Source organism: Thamnophis elegans, chromosome 13 (assembly GCF_009769535.1).
Source record: "Thamnophis elegans isolate rThaEle1 chromosome 13, rThaEle1.pri, whole genome shotgun sequence".
Taxonomy (NCBI): Eukaryota; Metazoa; Chordata; class Lepidosauria; order Squamata; family Colubridae; genus Thamnophis; species Thamnophis elegans.
Genome location: NC_045553.1, coordinates 17,268,250 through 17,293,308, shown reverse-complemented (window position 1 = coordinate 17,293,308; position 25,059 = coordinate 17,268,250). Strand labels below are relative to the sequence as shown.

General features: G+C 47.7%; 1 protein-coding gene across 3 annotated transcripts in view; it reads left to right on the top strand.

Moving 5' to 3' along the window:
* PRR14L (proline rich 14 like) overlaps positions 1-25,059 on the top strand; it is a 40,007-nt gene that overhangs the window by 3,375 nt on the left and 11,573 nt on the right. The window contains exons 2-3 of one of the 3 annotated variants that reach the window (XM_032229082.1): positions 6,663-11,682; positions 13,783-13,854. In XM_032229082.1, the coding sequence (XP_032084973.1) occupies positions 6,728-11,682; positions 13,783-13,854 (5,027 nt within the window). In that variant the 5' untranslated portion in view covers positions 6,663-6,727. Of the gene's footprint in view, positions 1-6,659; positions 11,683-13,782; positions 13,855-25,059 lie in introns of all 3 variants that reach the window. The other 2 variants (XM_032229083.1, XM_032229081.1) reach the window with 2 other exon arrangements.

Below are 25,059 nucleotides of genomic sequence, written 5' to 3'. Positions count from 1 at the left end.
TGAGGGGTGAATTTTATCCTTCTTTTGAAGATATTTTGCATGATCCACCATATTTTTATCCAAAATGCCTTAACCTTACGACATGTCCACCATATATGAAAATATGTAGCATCAAGAGAACCACATCTCCAACATTTAGGTTGTACATTCGGATACATAGAAGCGAGCTTTTTGGGATCTAAATGCCATCTATAAAACATCTTATAAAAATTTTCTCTCAAATTTTGTGCTTGTGTAAATTTCACATTTCTTACCCATATTCTTTCCCATGTGTCCAGCATTATTGGTTCCTCAATATTCTGAGCCCATTTTATCATACAGTCCTTAATCAGTTCCGTTTCGGAATCCATCTGTATTAGTACATTATATATCCTCTTTATATGCATTAAGCTTTGATCTCTTATTTGTTTAAACAGATTGTCCTCAACTTTAACAAAGCCAGTTTTTTGATCTATTTTCCACCTAGCCTGTAATTGGCCATACTGAAACCATGTTTGAACTACCTTCTCCTCTTTAAGTACCTCTAAAGATTTTAATTGTAACACCCCCCCTTTCTGAAGTAAGAAGTTGTCTGTAAGTGGTTCTATCATGTTTTTGTTCTATATTCATATTTTGAATTGCATGTCTAGGAATTGCCCACATGGGCAACTTATCGTTTAGTCTGTGTTGATATTTTTTCCAGACCCGCAATAAAGCATTTCTTAAAATATGATTTTTAAAATTCTTATCCAATTTTTTGTTAAATAACAAGTAAGCATGCCAACCATATAACAAATCATGTCCCTCGATATTCAATATTCTATCATTGGTTAAATGGATCCAATCACTAATTGCAGATAATGCCACTGCATCATAATATAATTTTAAGTTAGGTAATTTCAATCCTCCTCTTTCACGTACATCCTGCATTATTTTCATCTTTACCCTCGGCTTCTTTCCTGCCCATACAAATTTGTTGATACCCTTCTGCCATTCTAGAAGGTTCGCATCTCTTTTAAGTATTGGTAACATTTGAAAAAGAAATAAAAATTTTGGTAAGATGTTCATTTTCACTGCCGCTATCCTACCCAACAAAGATAAGTGCAGTTTCTCCCACTTTTTCATCTCCGTCTGTATATTATGCCAAAGTGGTTCATAATTATGCTTATATAATTTCCCATTTGAAGTTAAAATATTAACTCCAAGATATTTGACTTTTTTAACTACCTCACATCCTAGCATCACTCTTAATTCTTCCTTTTGTTTAGTATTCATATTTATGGCTAATATTTTAGTTTTTCCTAAATTTATTTTAAAGCCAGAGACTTGGCCATATTGATTAATCGTATTCATTAAAACCATACTGGATTCCTGCGGTTGTTCCAATATTATGACCAAATCATCCGCAAAGGCACGGACCCTATATTCTTGCTGTCTAATCTTGATCCCTTTTAAACCATCCAAGCCCCGTATTTTATTCAACAATACTTCCAAAGTTATAATGAACAATAGTGGGGACAAAGGACAGCCCTGTCTTGTACCTTTTTCAATTTGAAAAGAGTCTGTTAAGCTTCCATTGACTATGATTTGGACTGTTTGCTGTTGGTATATTGCATCAATTGACCGTAAAAAACTATCTCCTATCTGCATTTTTTGCAATATCTTCAACAGGAATTGCCAATTAACTCGATCAAAGGCCTTCTCAGCATCCAAAAATATGAATGCGGCAGGGATTTGATTATTCTTTCCCAAATATTCTAAAGCATTAATGATTAATCTAACATTGCTCTTCATCTGTCTCCCCTGTATAAAACCTGTTTGGTCGGTATGTATCAATTGTTGAATGACCACCATTAACCTATTTGCTAATATTTTAGTAAAAATTTTATAATCTACATTAAGTAATGAAATAGGTCTATAATTTTTTGGCTGAGTAATATCTTGATCTTCTTTGGGTATCAATGATATAAACGCTGTCTTCCATGATGATATAAACTCTGTCTTCCGATTGAATTTTATTAAATAATTCTCTAAGAGGTTCTACCATTTCTAACTGTAAGTTTTTATAATAAACCGCTGTTAGGCCATCTGTACCTGGTGCTTTCCCTAACTTTAGTTGTTTAATTACCTGCAGGATTTCCCCAGAGGTTATTGGTTGGTTCAACTTTTGCCTGTATTCTTCTCTAACTAAGGGGATTTTCTCTTTATCTAAGTATTTATCTATGTCTAAACCCCTAATTTTGTCCCCTTTGTACAGTTCTGTATAAAATTCCCGAAATGCCTTTTGAATCTCCTCCTGTTGAAACACCTCCTTCCCTCTATAACACAATTTAGATACATTTCGAGTTTTTCTTTTTTTCCTAATCTGATTAGCCAACCACCTACCGGGTTTATTTGCGTTGCAGAAAGTATTGTGTTTTGCATATAATAAACTGGTGGCTACCTGGTCAGAGATCAGCATATCAAATTGGGATTTTAATATAGAGATTGCTTCCTTAGCCTTTATATCGCCTGGATTCAGCATTAATTCCAACTCTTTCCCTTTAATTTCCTCTTCCAATTCTTTTCGTTTTTGCCCTTGTTTGTGTCTATGTATTTTGTTTATATTCATCAGTACTCCTCTCATATACGCTTTGCTTGCATCCCATACATATTCCATAGATGTACCCTTATTCATGTTGAGAGCAAAGTATTCAGATAACAATTTTTTACAATCATTAATGTACTTTTCATATCTGAATAAATTTTCATTCAACCTCCAAGACCTTCTTGCCTGCACTACCCTTCCCAGTTCCATCCAAACTGGGTTATGATCCGAAAGAACTCTCGCCGCAATCTTTGTCTTCTTCACCCTAGAAAGTAAATCATTAGTAATTAGTATAAAATCAATCCTTGATAAAGATTGATGTCTGTCAGAAAAAAAGGTGAAGTCATATTCCTCTGCATTCCTTTCGCGCCAAACATCTCGCAATTCGAAATCATCCATCATGTCAAAAAAAGATTTGGGTAACTTAGCTCGGATTTTAGTGTTCGGGCGAGATGTCTTCTTATCTCTTTTAGTATCAATCACCCCATTCCAGTCACCCAGTAGTATACAAGACTTAAAGTCCCACTGTACTAATTTAGCATGGAGATTTCTATAAAATCCATCTTGCTGTTGATTAGGAGCATAAATTCCCAAAAGTAATGTCTTTTTCCCTTCTAAGATTAGGTCTAGTGCGATATATCTTCCAAAGGGATCTGCTTCAATTAGCTCGGCTTTAATGTCTTTTCTTAAGTATACAACTATGCCATTTTTCTTTTCCATAGCAGAGGTCACAAAATGTTGACCAAGTTTGGAATTAAACAAGTATTTTTGATCAGTTGATTTGATATGAGTTTCTTGCAAACAAATTATATCATTCTTAAACTGTTTGAGATAATGAAATATTTTCTTTCTCTTCTGTGGAGAGTTCAGTCCGTTCACATTCCATGTCAAAATCTTAGTTGTCATTTTTGGTTGCCTGAAGTTTTTTTAGAGCCTCCCGCATGGCCTGTCTAACCTTTGGTCTGGCTCCTCCCACGACTTCTGAACTTGTTGCTGTGACTCCTTGATCAATGGCCGATGGTTGTTGAGATTGTTGCGTTGTAGCTTGTTTTTCCATTTGTCTGGTAGTCGTACGGTTAGGTCTTTGTTCCTTGACCCCTTGCCCTTCCGGGAGGGGAAGATGGTACGTTTTGTCTGGTAGTTGTGTGGTTTGCTGTTTATCTTGTCCTTCTCGTGGTCTCTCTCCATATCCAGATGATTCAGGGTGTCCCACCTTCAGGATCTTATGATAGAAATCTCGAGCTTTCCATACAGAGTTGAGACGATATCTTTGCTTGTCAAATGTAACTATGATACCAAATGGGACGTCCCATCTATACTGTATCTGACGCTTTCTGAGCTCTTCCACCAAAAAAGCATAATCTCTCCTGGCTCTTAACATTTGAGGTGGTATTTCTTTCAAGACAATCAAATCCTGTCCGCCAAGTTGAAGCCTGGTATTATAGGACTCTTGTAGTATCATGTTTCTGAACTCTCTTGTAACAAAGTATATTACCACATCTCGAGGGAGTTGCTTCTGTTTTGCCGCCCAAGAATTAACGCGATAAATTTTGTCGATCTGCCAATCAAAATTGGATCCCGGTCTTCCCACCAGACAGTCAAAAGCCTCTGAAAACATCTGCTTTAAATTCTCCTGTTTCTCTTCACGCAGCCCCCTAACTCTTAATGCAAGCTCCATCTGTTTATAGTGTATCATAATAATTTGTTTTTCAGCATTTTCAACTTTTTGTTCCACCACTTCAGTTTTAGATGTCAAGTTAGTTTTAGCTTCATTAAGAACCTCTAAGTTCTCTTCCATTCCGGAAACATATTCTGTCAGTACATTTACAATTCCCATCATATCATCATTCATTTTGGTGATCTTAGTATCAAACTTATCATATAAGACTTTTATCTCATTCCTTATTTCATCTCTGAATTCTCTGAAAGTTTCTAAATTCTGTTCTCTAGATTCTCTAAACATTTCCAAAAAGAATTCTTTCGTTGGTACTTCTTCACTAGGGGGCATAGAGGGTGGGGGCTGCGAATTTGTGCCAGGTATGGGGGACGTAGCTCTTGGAGGTAATTTCGCTGGATTTAATTTTGATGCCATTATGTCTTTGCTTTAAGCACTTAATCAAATTTTGCTGGCCCACTGTGCAACTTACAAAAAAAAAAAAAGGAAAGGAAAAGTTCCTCCTTTTTGCAGAGAGTTTACGGAAGGTTTCAAAAGACTGGCATTACACCAAAACAGTTCAGAAAAAAAAAAAAAAAAACCTCTGTTTGGAATGTCTCTATGTTAGCAAAGAGTCTTTGAAAACTTTTAGAGGTTGATAAGAAAAGAATCTTCAGAGAAGTAGAGCTGATTAATTCGTGAGAGGCTATTCCTTTGATTCCTTGCCAAGGAACTAGGGATATACCATTATTGCAAATGCGAAAGCTGCAGAATCGCCATTTTGAAAACAGTTGCACAAAGGAAGCCTTTATAACACCGAAGCTAGGATTTTTCTTAGGAATAACAAATAAAGTTCTCAGGTACGGGCTCTGCTTGTATTAGTTTCAGATAAAATAGTTTCAAAAATTGTCCTAAGAGGGGTTTCTTTGCCTTGTGCTGTAAAAACAGCCGAGATTTTTGGCCGGAGGTATGACTCAGCTTTGGTTAACTCCCCCCTTCTGTTCGCAGCAAAAAAAAAGCTGCAAACTTCAAAGAAAGTTCTTACCGGCTGGGTCTCTCTCTGCTATCTTCTTGTCTGAAGAAAGAGATATCTACGGGTGTTTAAGTAGATAACGAGCCAGAAATCTGGGGGCAGCTCAATTAAGCCGCCGCCAACGGCAAAGTCCCGCCCCGGAAGTCCCCATTCATGAATTTCTCTAGTTGAGCAGCAGAGGTTAGTTCCCTCCTAGGATTGTTTTTTTTTTTTTTTAATGTGTATCATGCATTATGGGACGTGGTGGCTCAGGCTAGGATGCTAAACTTGTTGATCAAAAGGTTGGCAGTTCAGCGGTTCGAATCCCTAGTGCAGCATAATGGAGGGAGCTCCCGTGACTTGTCCCAGTTTCGGCCAACCTAGCAGTTCAAAAGCACATTTTAAAATGCAAGTAGAAAACTAGGAACCACCTTTGGTGGGAAGGGAACTGCGTTCCGTGAGCCTTTGGCATTGAATCATGTCAGCCACATGACCACAGAGACATCTTCGGACAGTGCTGGCTGTTCAGCTTTGAAACGGAGATGAGCACCGCCCCCCCTAGAGTCGGGAACGACAAACACATATGTGCGAGGGGAACCTTTACCTTTACCATATATTAATGAAAAATCAATAATACTAATTTATTAACTGGTACTCTGCCCAACTCTCAACTAGACAACTCCAAACAATCCAAATAATTACAATAAAACAAAAGGAAAAGTTAAAAGATGAAGCCTCAGAGAAAAGCCTCCTTTGGAGTGAAAAAGATGCTCCCAGGCTCCTCTTCGTCTTTGGCCAGGATGAGTTCTGAGTCCCTCCATTGATTCCTGCCAGGAATCAGGGACACCTGAAGCGCTTCCTCTGGCTTTCATCATAAACTCCACAGTAGCGCCTGCTGAATTCTAGAACCTTCTTGGAGTTCTGGCATGTCCACAGAGCAGCGGGTGTCCTGCTGATCACAAGCCTTGTGTGTGGGGACCTCGCTGTGCAGAAGCATATGTGGCTGTCATGAACCGGAGCTCCCCTCCCCTCCCCCGGCTGCTCCTTCACATAATCCTCTGTGTGGAAACCAGGCAGGTAGTGACAGAAAATGAAGCTTCCTTTCTCCTGCATATCAAGTGTGGCCTTTTTCCGGGTTTTGCCTCCAGGGCACCTGCTGAGTGGATGAAGACACTGAGTCCTTACGTTTGTGGGTGTTTAGGAAGGATTCCCAAGGGGGATTTTTCTGAAAAATCGGGGGGGGGGGGGGCAGCTGAGGACATACTTCCTTTGAGAGGTGTGAGGACGGGCACCGCAGAGAGGCAGAGCATTAGGCACAGGAGCCTCTGCTGTAATATGGGCAGTGTGAGGACAATATGGATTAGGATTGTTTTAAAAGAGGATGGTCCCACCTTAGTCCTGTTTTCCTTTTGTTTTTGTGTTTCTAGAAGATAGCCCAGCAAAAGTGCAAGTGGTGTCTGAAAAGCCATCCAGGCTCCCGAAAGAAGCGGCAGGTATGAAGGCTGATGGGACTGGGCTGTATTGTAACACGGGAGAGCCCAGGGCCCAAGCGAGGACAGGTGCGTGCTCAGGTGGAGTTGCAGTTTCAGGAAATGACAGCTTAGGCTCTCAAGAACCTCTCTGTCCTGACTCGTCAGAAGAAGAAGAACTCTCACCCTGTGCCAGGCAGGCTGCGGAAGAGAAGTGTCGGAATCCAGGCCAAGAAATAAATGCCGTTTTTAACAGTCGTCCATCAGTTCAGCAAAGAACATTTGGCACACCCAGTAAACACCGCCTTGGTCTGCCTTTGGATGTTTGCCCACCAGGCACGAGGCTTGAAACCACAGGTCAGACCTTGCAAGGCAGCACACCTTGGGGGGAGCGCATGGATGACTCTGAGGCGGCCTATGAAGTGCAAGTGGGGAGCTTAAAGAGCAATCCGGGCAGTGGAAGAATGGAAGATCTGGGAGCAGCCTCTGAGCTGCAGACAGCTGAGGCTCCATTGCAGGCAGGGAGCCCTCGGGGAGAGCTGTCCAACAACGAGCACAAGGGGGACAACAGTGTGGATTTTCCTTCTAGCCCTGTGCATAAAGGAATAGTTGAAATCCAGAAAGGGCCTGCTGTGCACAGCTGCTGCAAAGGGGGTGGAGAACATTTTCCTTTGGAACACTGCAGATTTCCAAGTCCAGCTGGACAGCTAACCGTGCCAAGAGACCGGCATTCTGAAATTGGCTGCTCCCCCCTTTGTGATGTTGCCCAGGCAGCCTTTGAGGATGAGCTGAGAATGAGCTCTTTAGAGCCCAGCGGCATCCAAGATTCTCTCTGCCATGAAAAATGTATCACTTTGGGGAAAGGAAATGGAGCTCTTTTGCTGAAAAGAAAGAACTTTGGGTTCTTCCAGAACAGTTGCCGTCTAAAGTCTGTTTCTGCGTTTCCCAGCTGCTTGGCTCCTCAGCTGGACTTGGGGCGAAATGGCTTGCCCCTCCGAGTGGAGCCTAAGGACAATCTGAGGACAGCCCTCCTGCTCTGTGACTTTGCTCTGCCTTGGTGTGCCAGCAGTTCTTTCTGCCTCACGGAGGTCAGCCTGCTTGCTGATGGAAAAAGCCTTAAAGTCGCTCAACCCCCTGGCCCACCTCCATTTGCCCAGAAGGCTGGCCCAAGTGTAGGTCCCGGAGGGCCCCTGGGCAGCCTGTCTCCAGAGGAAGTCATTGTGATGGGAAAGGCCAGGGCCTGTCCTCATCACAAGAAAGCATCTGCTCCAGGTCAAGCGAGTGGCAGACTCCAGGCGGCAATGAAGGAAGGGGCCTGGGAGATGGTCAGATGGGTGCTGAGAGGGGCAGGGAATGGGGAGGTTGCCATGGAGCCCTTCTGGAGAAAAGCCCTCCGCTTGAGTGACCAGACCGTGAATGATCTTTCTTCTGCTCCAGAGGAGATCTACGCCCTGGCAAGAAATCTCTTCTTCGATTGCAAGAATCTACAAAAAGGCAGTAGAGAGGCAGCCCTCAAAATCTCTTTCAGCTTGGGAATAAGCCCGGCCCTTTTGGAGTCCAGCATGAAATACTTTTCCCTACAGAAATTTTTCAGTTGCTCTCCCTGCAGTAATAACTGGGTGGGCTTGGAGAGGGCGGGAAGCCCCTTGGACTCAGCTCATCCTCTGGAGGTTCCTTGCTCTAATCTGTCAAAGGCAGAAGCTGAAAACTGGTGTGTTAATGGAGGAGATGTTTTCGATGGTTCAGAAAGTATTCTGGAGAGGAAGAGTCATATTTTCCTTCCCCGTGAAAGAGAAGTCCACAAAGCTTTACTTAGCGCTGGGGCTGGTGGAATGAAAACAATAGAAAAGGCAACAGGACATAACAATACTAGGCTGTTTCTTAAGCTTGCATTTGATGGAGACTTGAGCAGAACTTTCCTTCTTTGTAGAGCCACTTTTAGAAAAGGTCAGTGCCTAGAAGAACAAGAACAATATCGGATTCACCCCTCTTCCCCAGCATGGAATCTCTCTTATTTAAATAAAAAAGACTCTTTATGTACTAAACATTCAGTTCGGCAGAGGGAACCCATTTATCAGATGAAAATATTTCTTTATCCGTGTTATTTCCTTGATAGTTGCACCTTATTTGAACAGAAAAACGATTCACCAAAGACAGAGTTTCTAGGATGCCAGCAGCCTTCCTTAATTTTCTACAATAAACTAAATCATCATGATTTGCAAACTGTGATTAGTTCGGCTATAAAATATGTCCAGTGTAGTAAAAATGAATCATTGCATTCAAAGATGGAGCTGAAGGTAACTCCACCAGCCGCTGCACTTTTAACAGAATATCATCAAGGTCCATTTCCAGAAATCATCATTGAATCATCCAATAATAATAAGGGGTCTGAATTTACTGGCAACCTGCTGAATGAAGATTTTTTAAAATCACAAAGTCCCAGGACACTATGTGGATGCCCGGAGTCTACTTCTGAATCACTGAACCGGAATGATTTTGCGAAGAATCGGGCTCCTCAGTCAAAGACCAATGATCTCCATTCTGCCTCTGAATCAGTCCACAAAAGTCCATCGGAGAAGTTCAATTTTAAATATGGATTATTGTCTGCCAGTAAATTGGCTTCATCTCCTTTTCAAACAGCTTTTGCCAAAATTAAAGGCCAGGAAAGAATGAAAGGACTACTTTTAAAATCGTACAGAAAAAGGAAAACATCTAGTTTGATATCTGCAGGCTTAGGCTCCCAGAATAAAAAAATGTGCTTCTTTCCAAAAGAGGAGGCAGCGTTAACCTTCCCTTCTTTGAAAACTCACGGCTCTCCCCTTGCTCTGCTTGAAAGAGGAGCTGATGGCTGCAGCCGGCCCTTTGGTTTGGAAAGCGAAAGAGTGAGCAGCTCCCTTAGACGAGATGTGGCTGCAGCCTTCCCTCTAACTAGCAGGAGGACATGCCAGCCCTTCAAGGGTCCCAGAGCAGAAGCGATTGTATCCCTGTATCCTTTAGAGCAGTCCTGGGAGGCAAAAGAGGATTTGGGAGCTGACCCAAGTGAGGCCGGCCAGACAGCTGAGATGGTGGAAGGATTTCCAGTTCACCTTCTTTCTGACACTGAACAGTCTTCAGAAACCCTCCTGGAAAATTCAGTGCTTCCTTTCAGGGATGGGAAGGCCACATTTTCAGTCAAGGCTGCGATACCCCCAGGACTCCCCCTTGGCTCACCTGAAGACATTTCAGAATCTGATTCCATAAAAGCCAAAGATTCCCCAGAGACGTTGGTTACCTGGTGGCATGTAGAGAGCCCGAATTGTGCGCTGCAGGCTAAACTTTTCTCTGTCTCAAGGAAATCGGCAGAAACCCTCGGCAGCTCAGTGTCCTCACCTTCTGGCCCCAAAGACGGGAGGTTAGCAAGCTTCCCCACATGGCCCAGTGTTAAAGGAGGACTTTTGCTGAGAGTAGAGAGCGGCCAGGAGCTGGCAGGAGGCCCAGAGAAAGGACTGGACGAGCGTATCGGGAGGGGAGATTCTGAAGCAGGGGCTCAGTTGCCTCCCCCAAAAGCAAAGTCCCAAGTGGGAAGAAGGCTTGCCATTGGACAGCTTCCAGGCAACGTCTCTGATGAGAAGGCTTCTCTAGGACAAAAGAGGCGGCAGCAGGAGCCCCCTTTCCACATGCGAAGCGAATCAAAAAGGCAAAAAAGGGGCCAGAGGTGTGGAGAGACAGCAAGCCTGAATCTTCACTTCCGAAATCATAGGTGGCAGGCCAACCGCTGGCCTAACTCCATGGGAGCTTTCGGCAGCTTCGCTCGAGCTGTTGGCTGCGATCAGAGCAGAGGCACCGTCATCTTTGGGTCTTTGTGCCTGCAAAGACCTTTTCCAGCATTGGGGAAAGTGTCCAGAACAGCCTACATAAAAGCTGGCATGCCACGCCGGCTAAGGGCACCGAAACCTCTGGCATCCAAGGCCCCCCCTGAGACAGTCCCTGGGGAAAAGGGGGAGCTTGTTTATTCTGCACAATCGGCAGCCCCAGAAGCCATTCTTTGGGACCCCCCAGCAAAGCAGCAAGGCCACCGGAGCAGCTCGCTGGCCACCTCCTGGCTCACCGGGCAGCCCAAAGATGCCGCCTTGTTGACGAGGCTCTCCTGGTTAGCTGAGAAATTGCTGCCCCCTCCATGCCTGCCCTTCCCACCTCGCAGGGTGCTGCTTCCTTCAGCTGCCAAGGGGGGCCCGCTTAGGAGGAGGAGGAGGCTGCTGGAAATCTTCTCCGTCAGTTTAAAGTTGAGCTCTCCTCCGAGGCTCAGCAGCTGCTGCTTCAAGATGGGGGGCTCCCAGCCTCTGCCCATTTATTCCGTCGAGTCGACCATCCTCTGCTTCTTTGAGCTGAGCAACGACAGTCCTTGCGGGTGCAGCACTCCGGTTTTCCCGGTGTCTTTCTATCACCAAGTGGGTGTTGGCCCCACTGTGAAGCTCCCCAAGACTGGGTCCCCGAGCCTCATCTCCAGATTGGCCCTGGAGAGTCCACAGCCTCAGCAGCCCTCTACGTGGAGCCCCTCTTTCCTTCTGCCTCAGAGCTGCTCAGATATCACGCCAATCCAGACAGACGCTGAGCCCAGTTCCATGTCGGTCCCCAAGGAGGGAGAGGCCGTTGCTTGCAGTCCAGACTGCCCGACCCCCGGTCTCCCTACAGCCTTAGCCTTGTTCTCCCCCGGCTGCTTTCGTGCTTGGACAAGGAGGAGGAGACGCCCCAGCAGTCGAAGTCCAGCATTCCAGTGGCTGAGCCTGCTGCAATTTGCTCGAGGCTTCAAGGGGTTCCAGTGTTGCACTTCTGTGTCAGCTGACCTCTTCTCTTCCTGGCCCTCTTTGCTGGGCAGCGCTCTGTCCATCTGGCGCCAGCATGGACTGTCCACCCATCTCTCCGAATCCACTCCTCTGCATTCCAGTCCCAGGAAGGGACAAGCAGCCATCCCTGCAACAGCCGGCCTGAGCCACCGAACCAGGTAAAGCCCTGTCCTCCTCCTGGGAATCAGACTGTCTGTCTGTCTGTCTCTTGGGTGGGAGGCCTCCCAGCTCCTTCCTTAGGGGTCTTGGGTAAATCTGCTTCTTCAGGGGGACCCCACTGACTCTGCTTCTCTCCCTCGCAGCCACTATGAGGGCTGTTTGTTGTCCGCAACAGAGAAGTATGTACACAATGTATGTACATACAATAAAGTATGTACTTTATTGCAGCACACATCTTCCATAAGCTTTTGGTTGGCAGCGTTAACTCCATACGGCTAGGATTTACAAGTAGATGTAGCCACATAAATCAATGTCTGGTACTTAGCCCTTACAACAGATCAAAGTCTTAAACTTTGCAAAGGGACATCCAGCCTCCATTTCCCTCCAAAAGTTCTTATCCTTGTTGGGATTAGGTGCTGTCTTAGTGTGGTGCTTGTTTTCGTGATCCCTGGCAAACTCCAAACCAGGCTCTGCTCTTAGAACTGAACTTTAAGCCCAGGCAGAATAGCAGTAGCCCTTATTCCGCTTCCCAGTGCTTTACAGCCCTCTAAGCAGCTTACAAGTCAGCTTCTTGCCTCCAGCAATCTGGGTCCAGAATTTTACCACAATGGGCTGCTTCCTGGAGCACCTGGTCCTGGCAGTTGAATGACAGTCCTCTTGTCTGCCTATAATGGTTGTAAATGCCCAGGTGTTGCCTCCTCATCTGCTTGTTGACTTGGAAGTCTTCTAGTCCAACCCCCTGCTCAAGCAGGAGACCCTAGACCATTTCAGACAAATGGTTATACAATCGCTTCTTAAAAACCTCCAGTGATGGAGCACCCACAACTTCTGAAGGCCAGCTGTTCCACTGGTTAATTGTCCTCCCTGTTAGGAAGTTTCTCCTTAATTCCAGGTTGCTTCTCTCCTTGATTAGTTTCCATCCATTGCTTGTCCTGCCTTCAGGTGCTTTGGAGAATAATTTGACACCCTCTTCTTTGTGGCAGCCCCTCAAAGATTGGAACACTGCTATCATGTCAACTCAAAGGGCAGTAAAATCGGCTCATTAACACACACACACACACACACACATCTCAATTTGCTGGGAGAAAAGGTGCGCGGCATCTATGCCAGCATCCCAACTTTTTAGCAAACTGAGCCATGCCCTGATGTTTCCAGGAAGGTGCCCACACCCATCTTTCCACTAGACCAGGCCTTCCAATTCCTGCAAGCGTTCTTCCTAAGTTTCAGCCTCCTGGCCCTGCGTGAGACTTCAGTCTTGGGTCAAGGTGGATTTTCCGCCTTATAATCCTCTCTCACGTAGAATCAACCTTCTGTTTTTGCAAAAGCAAAGATGGCTTCGGAATGGCCTTTCCACAAAGCCCTGCAGTAGTTCCAGCCGAAGCTTTGATGAAAGGGAGGAGCCCTTGGCCCCAAGGCTCAGAGCTGGGAGGCAAGAAGCGTTTCCCCCACATTGCTCATCAGCCCCCCCCCCCGGCCCAGCCAAACGTTCACCGCTTGCGGCCTGCAAGTGGACTTGCTCTTGGTCCATCTGAAGGCCTCTTGGAAGCTGAGAACTCAGTCAATCTCTCCAGTGTTCATGCAGAATTCCTTGCCCTTTGTGCTCAACCCATGAATTTGCATTGGTTGAAGCTCTTGCTTCAGTCCAGCGCCTGTTAGGAATGCCCTTCTTGAGGCTGGCCTTTCCTACCCATTTCAGAGGTGCTGGCAGAGTGGGAGGGAGGATGGCAGCCCAACGGAGGGCTGGGTGGTGGCTGGGATAAGTTTTCCCTTGTCTAGGAAGCCATTGGGAGACGAGCTGCTGCCAAGGGGAGCTTCCTCCTACCCAGTTCAGGTGTCCGTTTTTACCTCCAGCGCAACTACTTCTTAGACCAGCGGTCTCCAAATTTGGCCACTTTTAAGACTTGTGGACTTCAATTCCCAGAATGCCCCAACGTCTTAAAGTGGTCAAATTTGAAAACCCCTGTGCTAGCACAGAGGCCGGGAAAGCTCTAATTCCGCTCAATCTTCCTTGCAATATAGATTCAATGAATGTCATCTCATTCTGTGTTATGTTCTAATTTTCTGTTTGTTTTCTGTGATTCCCGCCCCCCCCTTTAAAGCAGCCTAAGCTTGCCTCCCCTGGTGCCCAGCCTGCCAAGTGACACTTCCAGGGCTGTGAAGAAGGACGTGAGGTGAGTGCGCTCCTCCTCTACACCCCCCCCTAAAAAAAACCTCCTTAGATACAAAAGAAACCGTTTCTGTTCTTGCCTTGAGCTCTCCCTTTATCCGTGTTTCTCCTCCCTTTTAGAATTTGTTCCTTATTTCTGCACTACCAATCTTGCCTAAGTGTCTCTGGGCAGTTTACATAATACAGGTAGTCCTCAACTTACGATTAGCCCCAGTTCTCCATAGTGAGGGGGAGGAGTATCCAGGATAGGATGGGTTGACTTTATCCTCTCGTTGATTGGACTGAGTCATCAGAGCTCTTGGTATAAGCCCCTGGTCCACCAGGCTCCACCCAGTTTTTAGACTCAGTCCACTCATGGACGGTTGACCATCCTGGAACTCCGACAGGTCGAAGATATACAAGAAAGGGAATGAAGGAAAATTCCAGTGTCTCCCTCCTACAGCATCCCAGGCGAGCTGGCAACTCCCTGGACTGTAAGGATCGGCCAAAAGCCCCCCAGGGGGCGGCCCGCCACCCAGGCTTGTGAATGAGACAAGCAACACTCAGAAAGGAATTTGCAGGAGACGGAGGGCAGAAGCCTCTGGCAAGCAAGCCCTGCTGCAAGGATGCCAGCGGCACCGGAGACTTCCCCAAGAGCTGCGGATCGAGAGAAGGGACAGGCGAGGGTGGCGCGGAGCCCCCCGCCCCCTGGAAGAGAGCCTTGCAAACGCTGTGGAGCGCCCGCTCCATTGGTACATGACCCACCTCATTGGAGGGGGCTCATGGGCAGAGCAAGGACTCCAGCGGCATGGGAAGCGAAGAAAACGGCAGTGGAGGCGCACGGCAGCTCTTCGGAGCAAAGCCGCCCAGCCAGAAGATTCAAAAGGGGCGCCTTCATCTCCTGGCACAGGCGCCATCTTGAAGCCAAAAGGGACCACGTGTTCCAAGATGGCGGCGCCCAGAGGCAACAGGAGACTGGCAGGACACAGGTACTGGCAACAACAGCCGGCAGTCCCACCAGGTTAGTGACCACCCCTCAGGCGGCCCAGAGAAGGAGGGGGGAGGAAAGGCAGAGACAAAAAGAAGCACCTCTCCCCCACGGCAGAGCTGGAAGCAAGGGGGGGGGTGTCACAAGCCTCCCAAGCCATCTAAATAGGAAAGGAGGAGGCATTCATCCAAAAATTATTTGGGAGGGGGTGGAGGTGGTACTGATTGCCCCCTATTGGCCCAGGAGGCCATGGTTGGCTGTTGTGACTCGGCTAGAGCCTCGGGAGCTGTTATCAGACTCTGACAGCGAGGGAGCTTTTGAGTCGTGTTTGGAAGAGGAGGAGGGTTCTGGACAGGGGTCTGCCTCCGAGCAGGGCTCAGAGAGACTAGTTGGTCCCCAGGTAATGGCAGAGCCTTGGGCCAGTGGGGAGGACATAAGAGAGACTGAGCCTTGGAGCAGTGGGGAGGAGACAAGAGGCTGAACAAGAACCCTTCTGTGAGTATTTTCAGGATGCACGTAGGAGACGAGCTGACCGACTAAGGCACAATGGAGGACTCCGAGGAGGTGATTGCAACCAGATGTGCCTCGTTAGAGGCTTCCCTTAGGGATAAAAGGACTGGTGGTGCCACGCCCTGCTCGCAGAAGTCAACATTCCTTGATCCTGGATTGTGGTTTCTTTGCTGTGCACTTCGAAAAGTGGTTTGACTTCTGTAACCCTGATTTGTAGAGACTTTGGGAAGAAGGGCTTTGCTCCCGTTCGATTCTTCTTGTATTTACCGTAAGAAAGATTTATGTTTAAAGTCCGTTATCTTCTGGCAGAGACTTTAATTAGTTTAGTTTGGCTCGCATCCATTTTGAAACAGAGAACTGATAAAGAGAATTCCCTTTCCTTTTATTTGCCTGTCGTCTGTTAACAAGTGAAGGAGGGTGGAACAGAACAGTTGGCAGACCTTCAATTGCTATTGGGGGACAGAGCGCGGAGGATTCCTCAGGATAGGATCTCCCTCAGGCAGGGGTCACTGGAACACCCGGAACCCCAATGGCTCCAATTGACCACTTGGCGGTTGAGCGGAGCATCCTGAAGGAAGAAAGACTTTCCATCAAGGGGATAGAACCCTTAATCTCAAATTTCTTCAGGCAGGCCTGGACAAGGGGTTAGAACTGTGAGGTTTCCGTGGTTCGCCCATGAGGCCAATGTTGAGAAAAGACAGGAGACAAATTTTCTCGGGATGGAGCGACCCAGATTGGGGGTCTGGTAGCCCCTTTTATTGGGATAGAACAAAGGCAGGAGGAGCAATAGCATGTGAGTAAAAACAGCCTGTAAAAGTACAATTTCTAATCTACTGCTCAGTCTATATATGGTCAAATCCTGGACGTCAATGGTAGGGCACATCTCAGATTGTTATGTTATGCATTATCAGGATGTTATGGCTTTTTCGGAGTTTGTTTTCTCCTGTGTGATTCAGCGTGGCTCTGCAGGCCCTAGTATGAACTAGGCCATGGAGAACACACACCTGCACAAGGAACTATATTACAACATCTCCTACTTTTTTATTTTCTTTTTGTCAAAAGACTCTTCTTCTTCATCTACCAGAGTTGTCAACAGTGCTTTTTGTTGCTGCATATCAAGGCTTGTTAAAGCCATGTTGATACTCCTTTTTTGCACCATGCCCTCCACTGTGGACTGGATTATACTTCGGATGACAGGGATAAAACAGGATAGTAATAGGAGGCCTAAGAAAATGCTGCCTGCCATAAAGGCGGCTTGCTTCCAGTTTCGGAAGATGCCCCCCAAGAACCCCGCATCATCCATAATCCCTGTCCACGTTTGTACGGGCACGTGCACTAATCTTCTCAAGTCAGCAGTGAGATCAGCTACCACTTTACCGGTTTCATCAATCTGTAGGCAGCAATTTGTCAGGTTAAACTTCCCACATACCCCTCCCTCTTTTGCAAGTAGATAGTCCAAAGCTAAGCGGTTTTGATAAACTGCAGTGCGCAGCTTATCCTGTGCTGTGGCAATGGTATTAAGCGCCCTATCAATACGATTACCAGCTAATTCTAGCACAGCTTGCAGCCTAATTATCCTATTAAGCATATAAATTGGGGTTCGGTAACCCCACGACCCATCTTCTGCCCATGTTGCGGGGTCATAATAAGCAATAATGCGTTCGGGGGGCCATTCGTCATCTTTCCAATTCCCAACCCGCACCCCCCCAAAACCCTCCCCCTGGTCTAGGACCCTTTTCCTTCTCCAATCATCATACACGGAGATTCCCAGGTGTTGTCTAGCAGTGAGGGGTAGCAAGAAAAAGGAGGGTTTAATCCATGCTAAAATGCAGGCGCCTCCCCAATTGTGAGGGAGGTACTCATAAGCAAAATTTCCACACACCCAATACATCCCCACCGGGGCAGTCCAGTTTCGTGTTGAGGAGGAAAAGTAGGAAAAAACCATGGTGTTCAACTGCTCCGGCTTGGAGATGTTGGCAGCCGAGGTCCATGAGGAGTTGACCCACTGGCCTTTGCAGAAGAGGGTGCCCACTGCAAAGGAACCATTGCGGAAGTAACAGTGGGTACCCACAATGTTAGTAGTCAATGTCCAGGTGGTATCAGAAGCGTGGGGCCGTATCGTGAGATTCCCAGCCCGGGAAAGGTTGTTCAGTAACACTGGGTCACCCTCTAAGGCCTCCCAGGGCCATTGTTCGCCCATGTTTGTGCCCCCACATACAAAGCAATTTGTTACCCCTAGGGTTTGGGCAATTTCGGTGGCAAATTCTAGGAACAGGTTGCGAGCTTTGTCAGAGATGATTGGTTTTGCGTTGGTTTCAAGTCCTTCGATGGTGTCATAAACGGACCATTGTATGCCTCTGGATTCTTTGAGACTGTCAATTGTGATTGTAATATAGATAAGTGGATCACTGCCCGTTCCATCAATTCCCAGGCCGTAGGCTTCAATTTTAGGATGGTCTTTTGAGAGGGTGAAAGAGACCCTGTTGCTGTTTGGTATCCGACGAAAGGATTCAATAGTCTGTTTTGCTGTGTTCAAAGGGTTGTAGCACCCTCAGTAGCCGCCACCAGTGTGATCACAGACTCCACGCCAAACGGTCTTCTGCGGCTCTCCCCATGATGCGCAGGGGTGAAGAAAGTATTCAGGGGGGGTTGGCATGTTACGGGTACAAAGATATTTATGGTCGTGTTTGTAGGTTTCCCGCCAGGCGTGGGAGCCACAAGAGCGGAAGGCTATTTTGTCCATGGCCAGACAGACATCAATGTCAATAGTCCATTGTTCTGCTTTTGAGCGAACGGTGTGATTAAGGTATGCAAGTTAGGCTGCTCCTGCGTTCCCAGCAACAATGCCAAGACCGGCCCATAGGGTGATGTTGTATTTGGTAAGTATTTCTGGGCTGTGGCATGTCACTGCATTGCCCTGTTTACAAACACTGTATTCAGTCTTGTTAAGAATGCACTTAGGGAGATCCTGAGTACATCCCTCGGGAGGGATATTGGAGTAGATCAGCGTGCTGATGGTTGCCGACCCTTTGGATACTTTGATGATGCATTGGCTACAGTTGAAGTTGCTTGTAGGGAGGGTGTTTCTGCGGGACACAAGGTGTGGAGTGGAGACGTTGGCGGTACGGTGACTTAACAGGAACAGGAGGATGAAGACAGCAAACACGAAGATCAAAATGATGCCAAATTTAGGGCGTGAGGTTGTTGGTTTTTTGCAGCACCGGATCCAGCGGGATGACAGGTGGTATGGCGGGGGTGTGTCCGACAGCAGGTGGGTGGTATGGGCGGACACCTCGTCCAGGAACCCAAAGGATGGTGTCGTCATGCTGAACGGCAGCGTAGCCTCTCCCCCAGGCAAGTAGTTTCGCAGGGCCTTTCCAAGTCGGATCGGGAGGCTGACGGAAGTAGACGAGAGGTTTAGCTGGGTTGGTGTCTGGAGGCGCATAATGTCGTTCTGCTGCTGTTGCTGGAGGTTGGCCTGAGACGTTGAGGAAGTTACGTGTGTGAAGGCAAAGATTAAGGATGTTTTGAATGGCCGGTAAATTAGGGGGTGTTATTTTGCCTTCCCCGGCCGTGTAACGTGCTAGGGCATCTTTTAAGGTCTGATTAGCCCTTTCTACCATTGCCTGGCCTTGGCTGTTATATGGAATGCCAAATTTATGAATAATGTTCCATTTTGCTAGGAACGAGGCAAATGCCGAACTTGTATAAGCGGGTCCATTGTCGGTTTTTAGTTCTTTAGGAGAGCCAAGCACCGAAAAAGTTCGCAGGCAATGGTTAATAACATGTTTTGTGGTTTCTCCCCTCTGGGGGGTAGCCATGATGAAACCAGAATAGGTGTCAATAGTGACATGGAGATACGACCAGGGCTTAAAGGGATGATATCTGGTGACATCCATCTGCCAAATTTGACATGCACCCGTCCCCCTGGGGTTAGCCCCAATGGGGAGGTTGTGTGCTTGTTTGCTGCAAGTGGGACATTGTTGGAGAATTGCAGCGGCTTCTGCTATAGAGATGCCAAATTGCTTTACCAAAGCTTTTTTGTTTTGATGGAAATATGCATGGCTTTCCCAGGGGGTGCATAATGCTTTTTGGGTGAGAAATTCCAAATTGGTCGCCGCAGCTGCGGCTGCATCGGCGCGATCATTCCCTTCCTGTAGAGGGCCAGGAAAGGGCTGATGGCTGCGAATATGAGCGGCAAAGAAAGGATAGGCACGCGTAGCAATAGCCTTTTGCAAGGCTAGAAAGAGAGACATAAGCGGGGCTTCCGTGGCAGGTGAAAGATAGGCGCCACGGACAGTCCTGACAATCTGAGTGACATACAGGCTGTCCAAGATGAGATTGAAGGGGGTATGCGAAAACCTGTCAAAAGCCAAAATGGTGGCAGCAAGTTCAGCCCTCTGCGCGCTGGATTGTGGGCCTGTGGTTTGTGTAAGCCACACCCCTTTTTCCATCCAGGCACAGGCGCCGTGCATCTTGCTGCCATCAGCAAAAACAGTCGGAGCGCCACAAATAGGTGCAGTGGCAGAAAGCGAAGAAAAAGACATAGGAATTTGTGAAATAAGTTTAAAGCGAAAGTCAAAGGGGGGGTGGCAGGAGACCGTCCCATTCCACCCGGCAACGGCTCCCTGCAAGGACTCTGAGTGGATCATGTGCTGCTCCCAAGCATGTAGCGGCATGGGAACATACAAAGTGGTTGGTTCAAGGCCCATCAGTGCTTTGGTACGAAGTTGCCCCTTGACAACCAGCTGGGCAATTTGCTCTATTTTTTGTACAATTGTATTTTTTGGAGTATGTGCCAAATGTAACCATTCCAGAATTAGGGTGCGATCTTGCAGTTTTTGAATGATCGCACCAGTGGGGAGGGATGGTGTATTGAGTATCACTAGGCACAAGGGGGCACTCGTCGCACATCGGTCCACCCAAACCATCCCTAGAGCCTGTTGGACTGTTCTCAACGATTGCATTTGTGCATCGTTGAGCGTTATGGGATCGGCAGGGTGCTTTCCTGTGCTAAGAGCCGAGAACAGGGGGGTCAATTGAGTAGTCGAAAGGCCCATGTAGGGGCGCGCCCAATTAACAGAGCCAAGATATTGTTGCAACTGCACTAGCGTGGTTCGTCGGGGGAGGGTTAAGGAAGGAAGAACAGGAGTGGAGAAAGAGCATGACAGTTTATGACCCAAGTACGAAAAAGGAGGAAACATTTGTATTTTTTCAGGAGAAATATGCAAACCAGCTTGTGTTAGAATATCCCTGAGTACCGGGAACTCCTTCAAGACTGTCCCCCTGGGCCCAGGGGCTGCCACTAAAATGTCATCCATATAATGGAACAGTCTGAAATGAGGATAAAGTGCCCTGAATGGTTGTAAGATCTGGTGCACAAAATATTGGCACATGGTAGGGCTATTCAACATGCCTTGTGGCAAGACTCTCCACTGGAACCTGCGATTGGGATATGCATTATTGTATTCTAAAATAGTGAAAGCAAAAAGTTGCCGGTCCTCTGCATGCAGGGGAATAGAGAAAAAGCAGTCCTTTAAATCAAGTACCATCAGATCATAGTCCTGAGGGATAAGATTGGGATTCGAGAGGCCACATTGTAATGGGCCCATGGGCTGAATGATTTTGTTAATGGCCCTTAGATCTTGGAGGAGGCGCCACTTTCCAGTTTTCTTTTGTAGCACAAACACCGGAGTGTTATAAGGGCTAAAAGAGATTTCCAGGTGGCCTTTGTCCAATTGCTCCTGGACTAGCGTTTTTAATGCTGAAGATTTGTGCTCAGGCATGGGCCATTGGTCAACCCATACTGGAACCGTGGTGGTCAAAGTGAGGCGGATAGGGGGAGGAATCATTCAATCGTTAGTGTGGTAGTCAACCGAGACAAGAGGTCCCGTCCCCATAAGTTGACATGAAGTGGTAGAACAATAGGTTTGATGAAAACAGTAGTAGAAAGCTTAGGAGAGGAAACAGAAAGCCAGTGACGACTGACCCTTGCAGACTGGGAGCCGCCCACCCCACGAACTGAGGGGGAAGCGTCCGTCTCCCAGTCCGGGGGCCACTCATCATTACGAATCACTGTGACATCCGCCCCAGTGTCAAGCAACCCAGCAAAGGAGCGGCCGTTAAGATTAAAAGAAGCCATCGGGCGGGTTGCTTGTACGGACTGTTCCAAGGCAAGAGCAAAGGGTGCGAAGGAGGAAACAGGCATAGGAGAAGAAGCAGAATAAATAGCAGGCGACAATGGAATGGCAGTAGCGACCGGGTCACCTGCCGTCACCGTAAGAGGGATGTTGCAAGAGAAAATAAATCCTAAGGAGGAAAGATCCTCAGCATCCCTCAGAAATGGGGATGTCAAGACACCTCGGGAGACAAAGTCCTGGAGTGGAAAGACTAAAAGAGGAAGCGGGGGCAGGGGACGGTCCGGTTGCAATGGCAGAAAATAATTGTTAGTAGGAAGAGGAGCGGTGACAGTCTCTGCTGCATAAAGAAGAAATTGAATCAGCAGCTTGACTGACTCAGCCTTTGGGGCGGGGCTGGCTGAAGGCCCCTGCTCTAGTTTCCCTGCTCTGAAGGAGGAGGGGGAGGAGGGGGGGATTAGAGCGGCACTGATTAGCCCAGTGAAAACCTTTTTTGCATCGCAGGCAAACAGTGCGAGGCTTGGCCCCAGGCTGACGAGGGGGAGGATTAACAGAGTTTTGCCATGGGGCTTTGCACTGAGTCCAGAAATGACCGGGTTTCCCGCAGTTATAACAATTTCCAGTTTTACCAGCAGTTGTTTGTTGGAGGGCAGCCGCGAGGCTTTCCACCTTAAAAACTTGGGTTCCCACCACCCGGCAAGCCTTCAGGAAATCAGCTACAGTGGAGGAGGGATTGGCTGCCACAGGCTGCAGAACTTTCTGACAGTCCGCATTAGCATTTTCCCAAGCCAATTTCCGCACCAATTCAAATTGAGCGTCCTCGTTGTCAATCTGACGGACCACTGCCTTTTGCAGGCGATCAATGAAATCTGAGTAGGGTTCGTTAGGACCCTGCATAGTTTTTGCAAAGGATCGTCGGGCGGTGCCATCCATAGGATCATCCACCTTTTCCAGGGCTTTAACAGCTGCCCGTCCCACTATATCAAGGGCTTCCCGGGGGGCCGTAGCCTGCAGAGGCCCCGTATCAAACCCAGCCCCTCCCTGTAGCTGGGGGCGGTAACATTGTTGGGCAGACCCCTGACAATTGCCTTGTTAATCTCTTTAAGGTATTCGGAGGCCCAAATGGCATATTGAGAGGGGGTAAGAAGCATGCCGAGGAGAAGTTTCCAATCCTCCAGCATGTAGGGGTCCCCTGACAAAAGGTTTCGGAACAGTCCTTTGCAGTACGGGTATTGCACCCCATAGGTGGAAACTGCTTGCTTAAGATCTTTAAGAGCCCTATAGGGGATTGAGATATAATTAGGCACAACCACCCCAGCTGCATTGGTTTGAAAGGAAACGAGGAAACAATCCTGTGCCAATTCCATGTCCCCTTGATTGTAAGCATCGCGCAGAGCATCTTGGAGAGCACTACGCCACACTTGCGGGGCGGGGGAAGGGGCGGAAGGGAGAGGGGAAACCTTCTCTTCCGGAGAGGCCGGGGGAGTTGGAGAGGCCGGGGGAATTGGAGAGGCCTCGGAGAGGGCCATCGCCTGGCTAGCAGGAGGGGCGATCTCCTCGTAGCGCGGAGGAGATAATTCCGAGGGCTTAAAAGCAGCCCCCTGCATATCTTCCTCATGAATTTGAAGGCATCTTACAAGAAGTCTCCAAGTAGTGAGAACTTCTGGCGGGGCTCGAGGTTCCTCATGGAAATAAATACCCAATTGGAGCCATAAGGAGACTTTAAGAGAGCCCTTTTCTGGGTAAATGGGACAATTCTTATAGATGTAAGCCAATAGAGAGAGGAAATGTTTTTTCGGGGGAATGGGAAGCGGATGACCTGCCGCTTGAGAGATTGCAACAGACAATTTAACGATTTCCCGAAGCTCCTGCAGGTGTGCAGTCTGAGCCTTCGAGAAGCCTGAGCCCATACTCACGATTGGGAGGGTGCTCCGTTCGCTAACGGCTGGCCCTGGTTGCGAGACTTTGCCAAGTCGTGGATGAGTGAAAGGCTGGTGACACAGGAAAATCACGTCGGGGTCACCAAATGTGAAGTTTCCGTGGTTCGCCCATGAGGCCAATGTTGAGAAAAGACAGGAGACAAATTTTCTCGGGATGGAGCGACCCAGATTGGGGGTCTGGTAGCCCCTTTTATTGGGATAGAACAAAGGCAGGAAGAGCAATAGCATGTGAGTAAAAACAGCCTGTAAAAGTACAATTTCTAATCTACTGCTCAGTCTATATATGGTCAAATCCTGGACGTCAATGGTAGGGCACATCTCAGATTGTTATGTTATGCATTATCAGGATGTTATGGCTTTTTCGGAGTTTGTTTTCTCCTGTGTGATTCAGCGTGGCTCTGCAGGCCCTAGTATGAACTAGGCCATGGAGAACACACACCTGCACAAGGAACTATATTACAACATAAAACCTAACACAGTTAGGAGACAAGTCTCGGCCATTTCCTCGGGCTTCTATGCGGTAGAGCCCAGGCACTCAGTCAACAACCTTTGGCAAGGCAGTTTCTGAAGGGGGCATCCAACCTCACACCACCCACGATACACAGGTGCCCTTCCTGGGTCTTGCATAAAGTGCTGGACGCATTAAGGGAGCTCCATTTGAACCATTGCAAACAATGTCTCTAAAGTTTTTAACCCTTAAGGTGGCCATCAATCTTCCAGGCGGACATCACAGCTGCAGGCCCTGTCCGTGGAGGGCGACCTCTGCATCTTTCACCAGGACAGAGAGGTGTTGCGGCTGGACCCTTCCTTCATACCTAAGGTGGGTTCATGTTTCCACGAATTACAGGACCTGGGTGTCCCCAATTTCTGTCCGGACCCTGTTCACCCGCTAGAGAGTAAGTGGCACACCCTAGACATAAGGAGGGCTCTGAGGATTTACCTCAGAAGAACCTGACCAAATAGAAAGTCCAAGGCCCGGTTGCTCTCCTACCAACCGGGGTCTCTGGGTAAAAAGGTGACTTCCACCACAATAGGCAGGTGGTGAGGATCTGCATGCTACAGCATACCAATCCCAGGGCATGCAGGCACCAACCCATCACAGCACATTCCACATGAAGTGCAGTCACCTCGGCGTCCTGGGCTACACAGGCCTCATTGACGGAGACATGTAGGGCAGCCGCAGGGTCTTCTTCCTCACCCTTCGTGAGGAACTACAAGCTGGACACCTTTGCCTCGGTGGAGGCTTCGTTTGAGCGCAGGGTACTACAGGCTGTCCACAGGGCAGGGGATACATCTCACCAGGCTTAGTTTGGCCAGGGGTCTTCAACTTATTACCCACCCTAGGGACGTTTGGCTTTGGTACGTCCCATCCTGGATACTTGCCTGATACGCCTCTTCTCATAGTGGGGGGGGGAGTATCCAGACCCCCCCTGTCATGATAAGGTAACGTTTACGGTTGTGACTCAGCAGAAGCTTGCTGTGAGTTGCGTCGGGATGCAGGAATAATGAGCAGCTGTTGCTCGTTAGGGTCTTCTGCAGATAAAAGACGGATGGTGCCACGCCTTCGTGGCAGAAGTCAACGTCGTTCGTGGTTCATCGTGGTTTGTTCATGAGTCCAGTTTCGTGATTTAAAGAGGCACTTGGATAAGTGATTT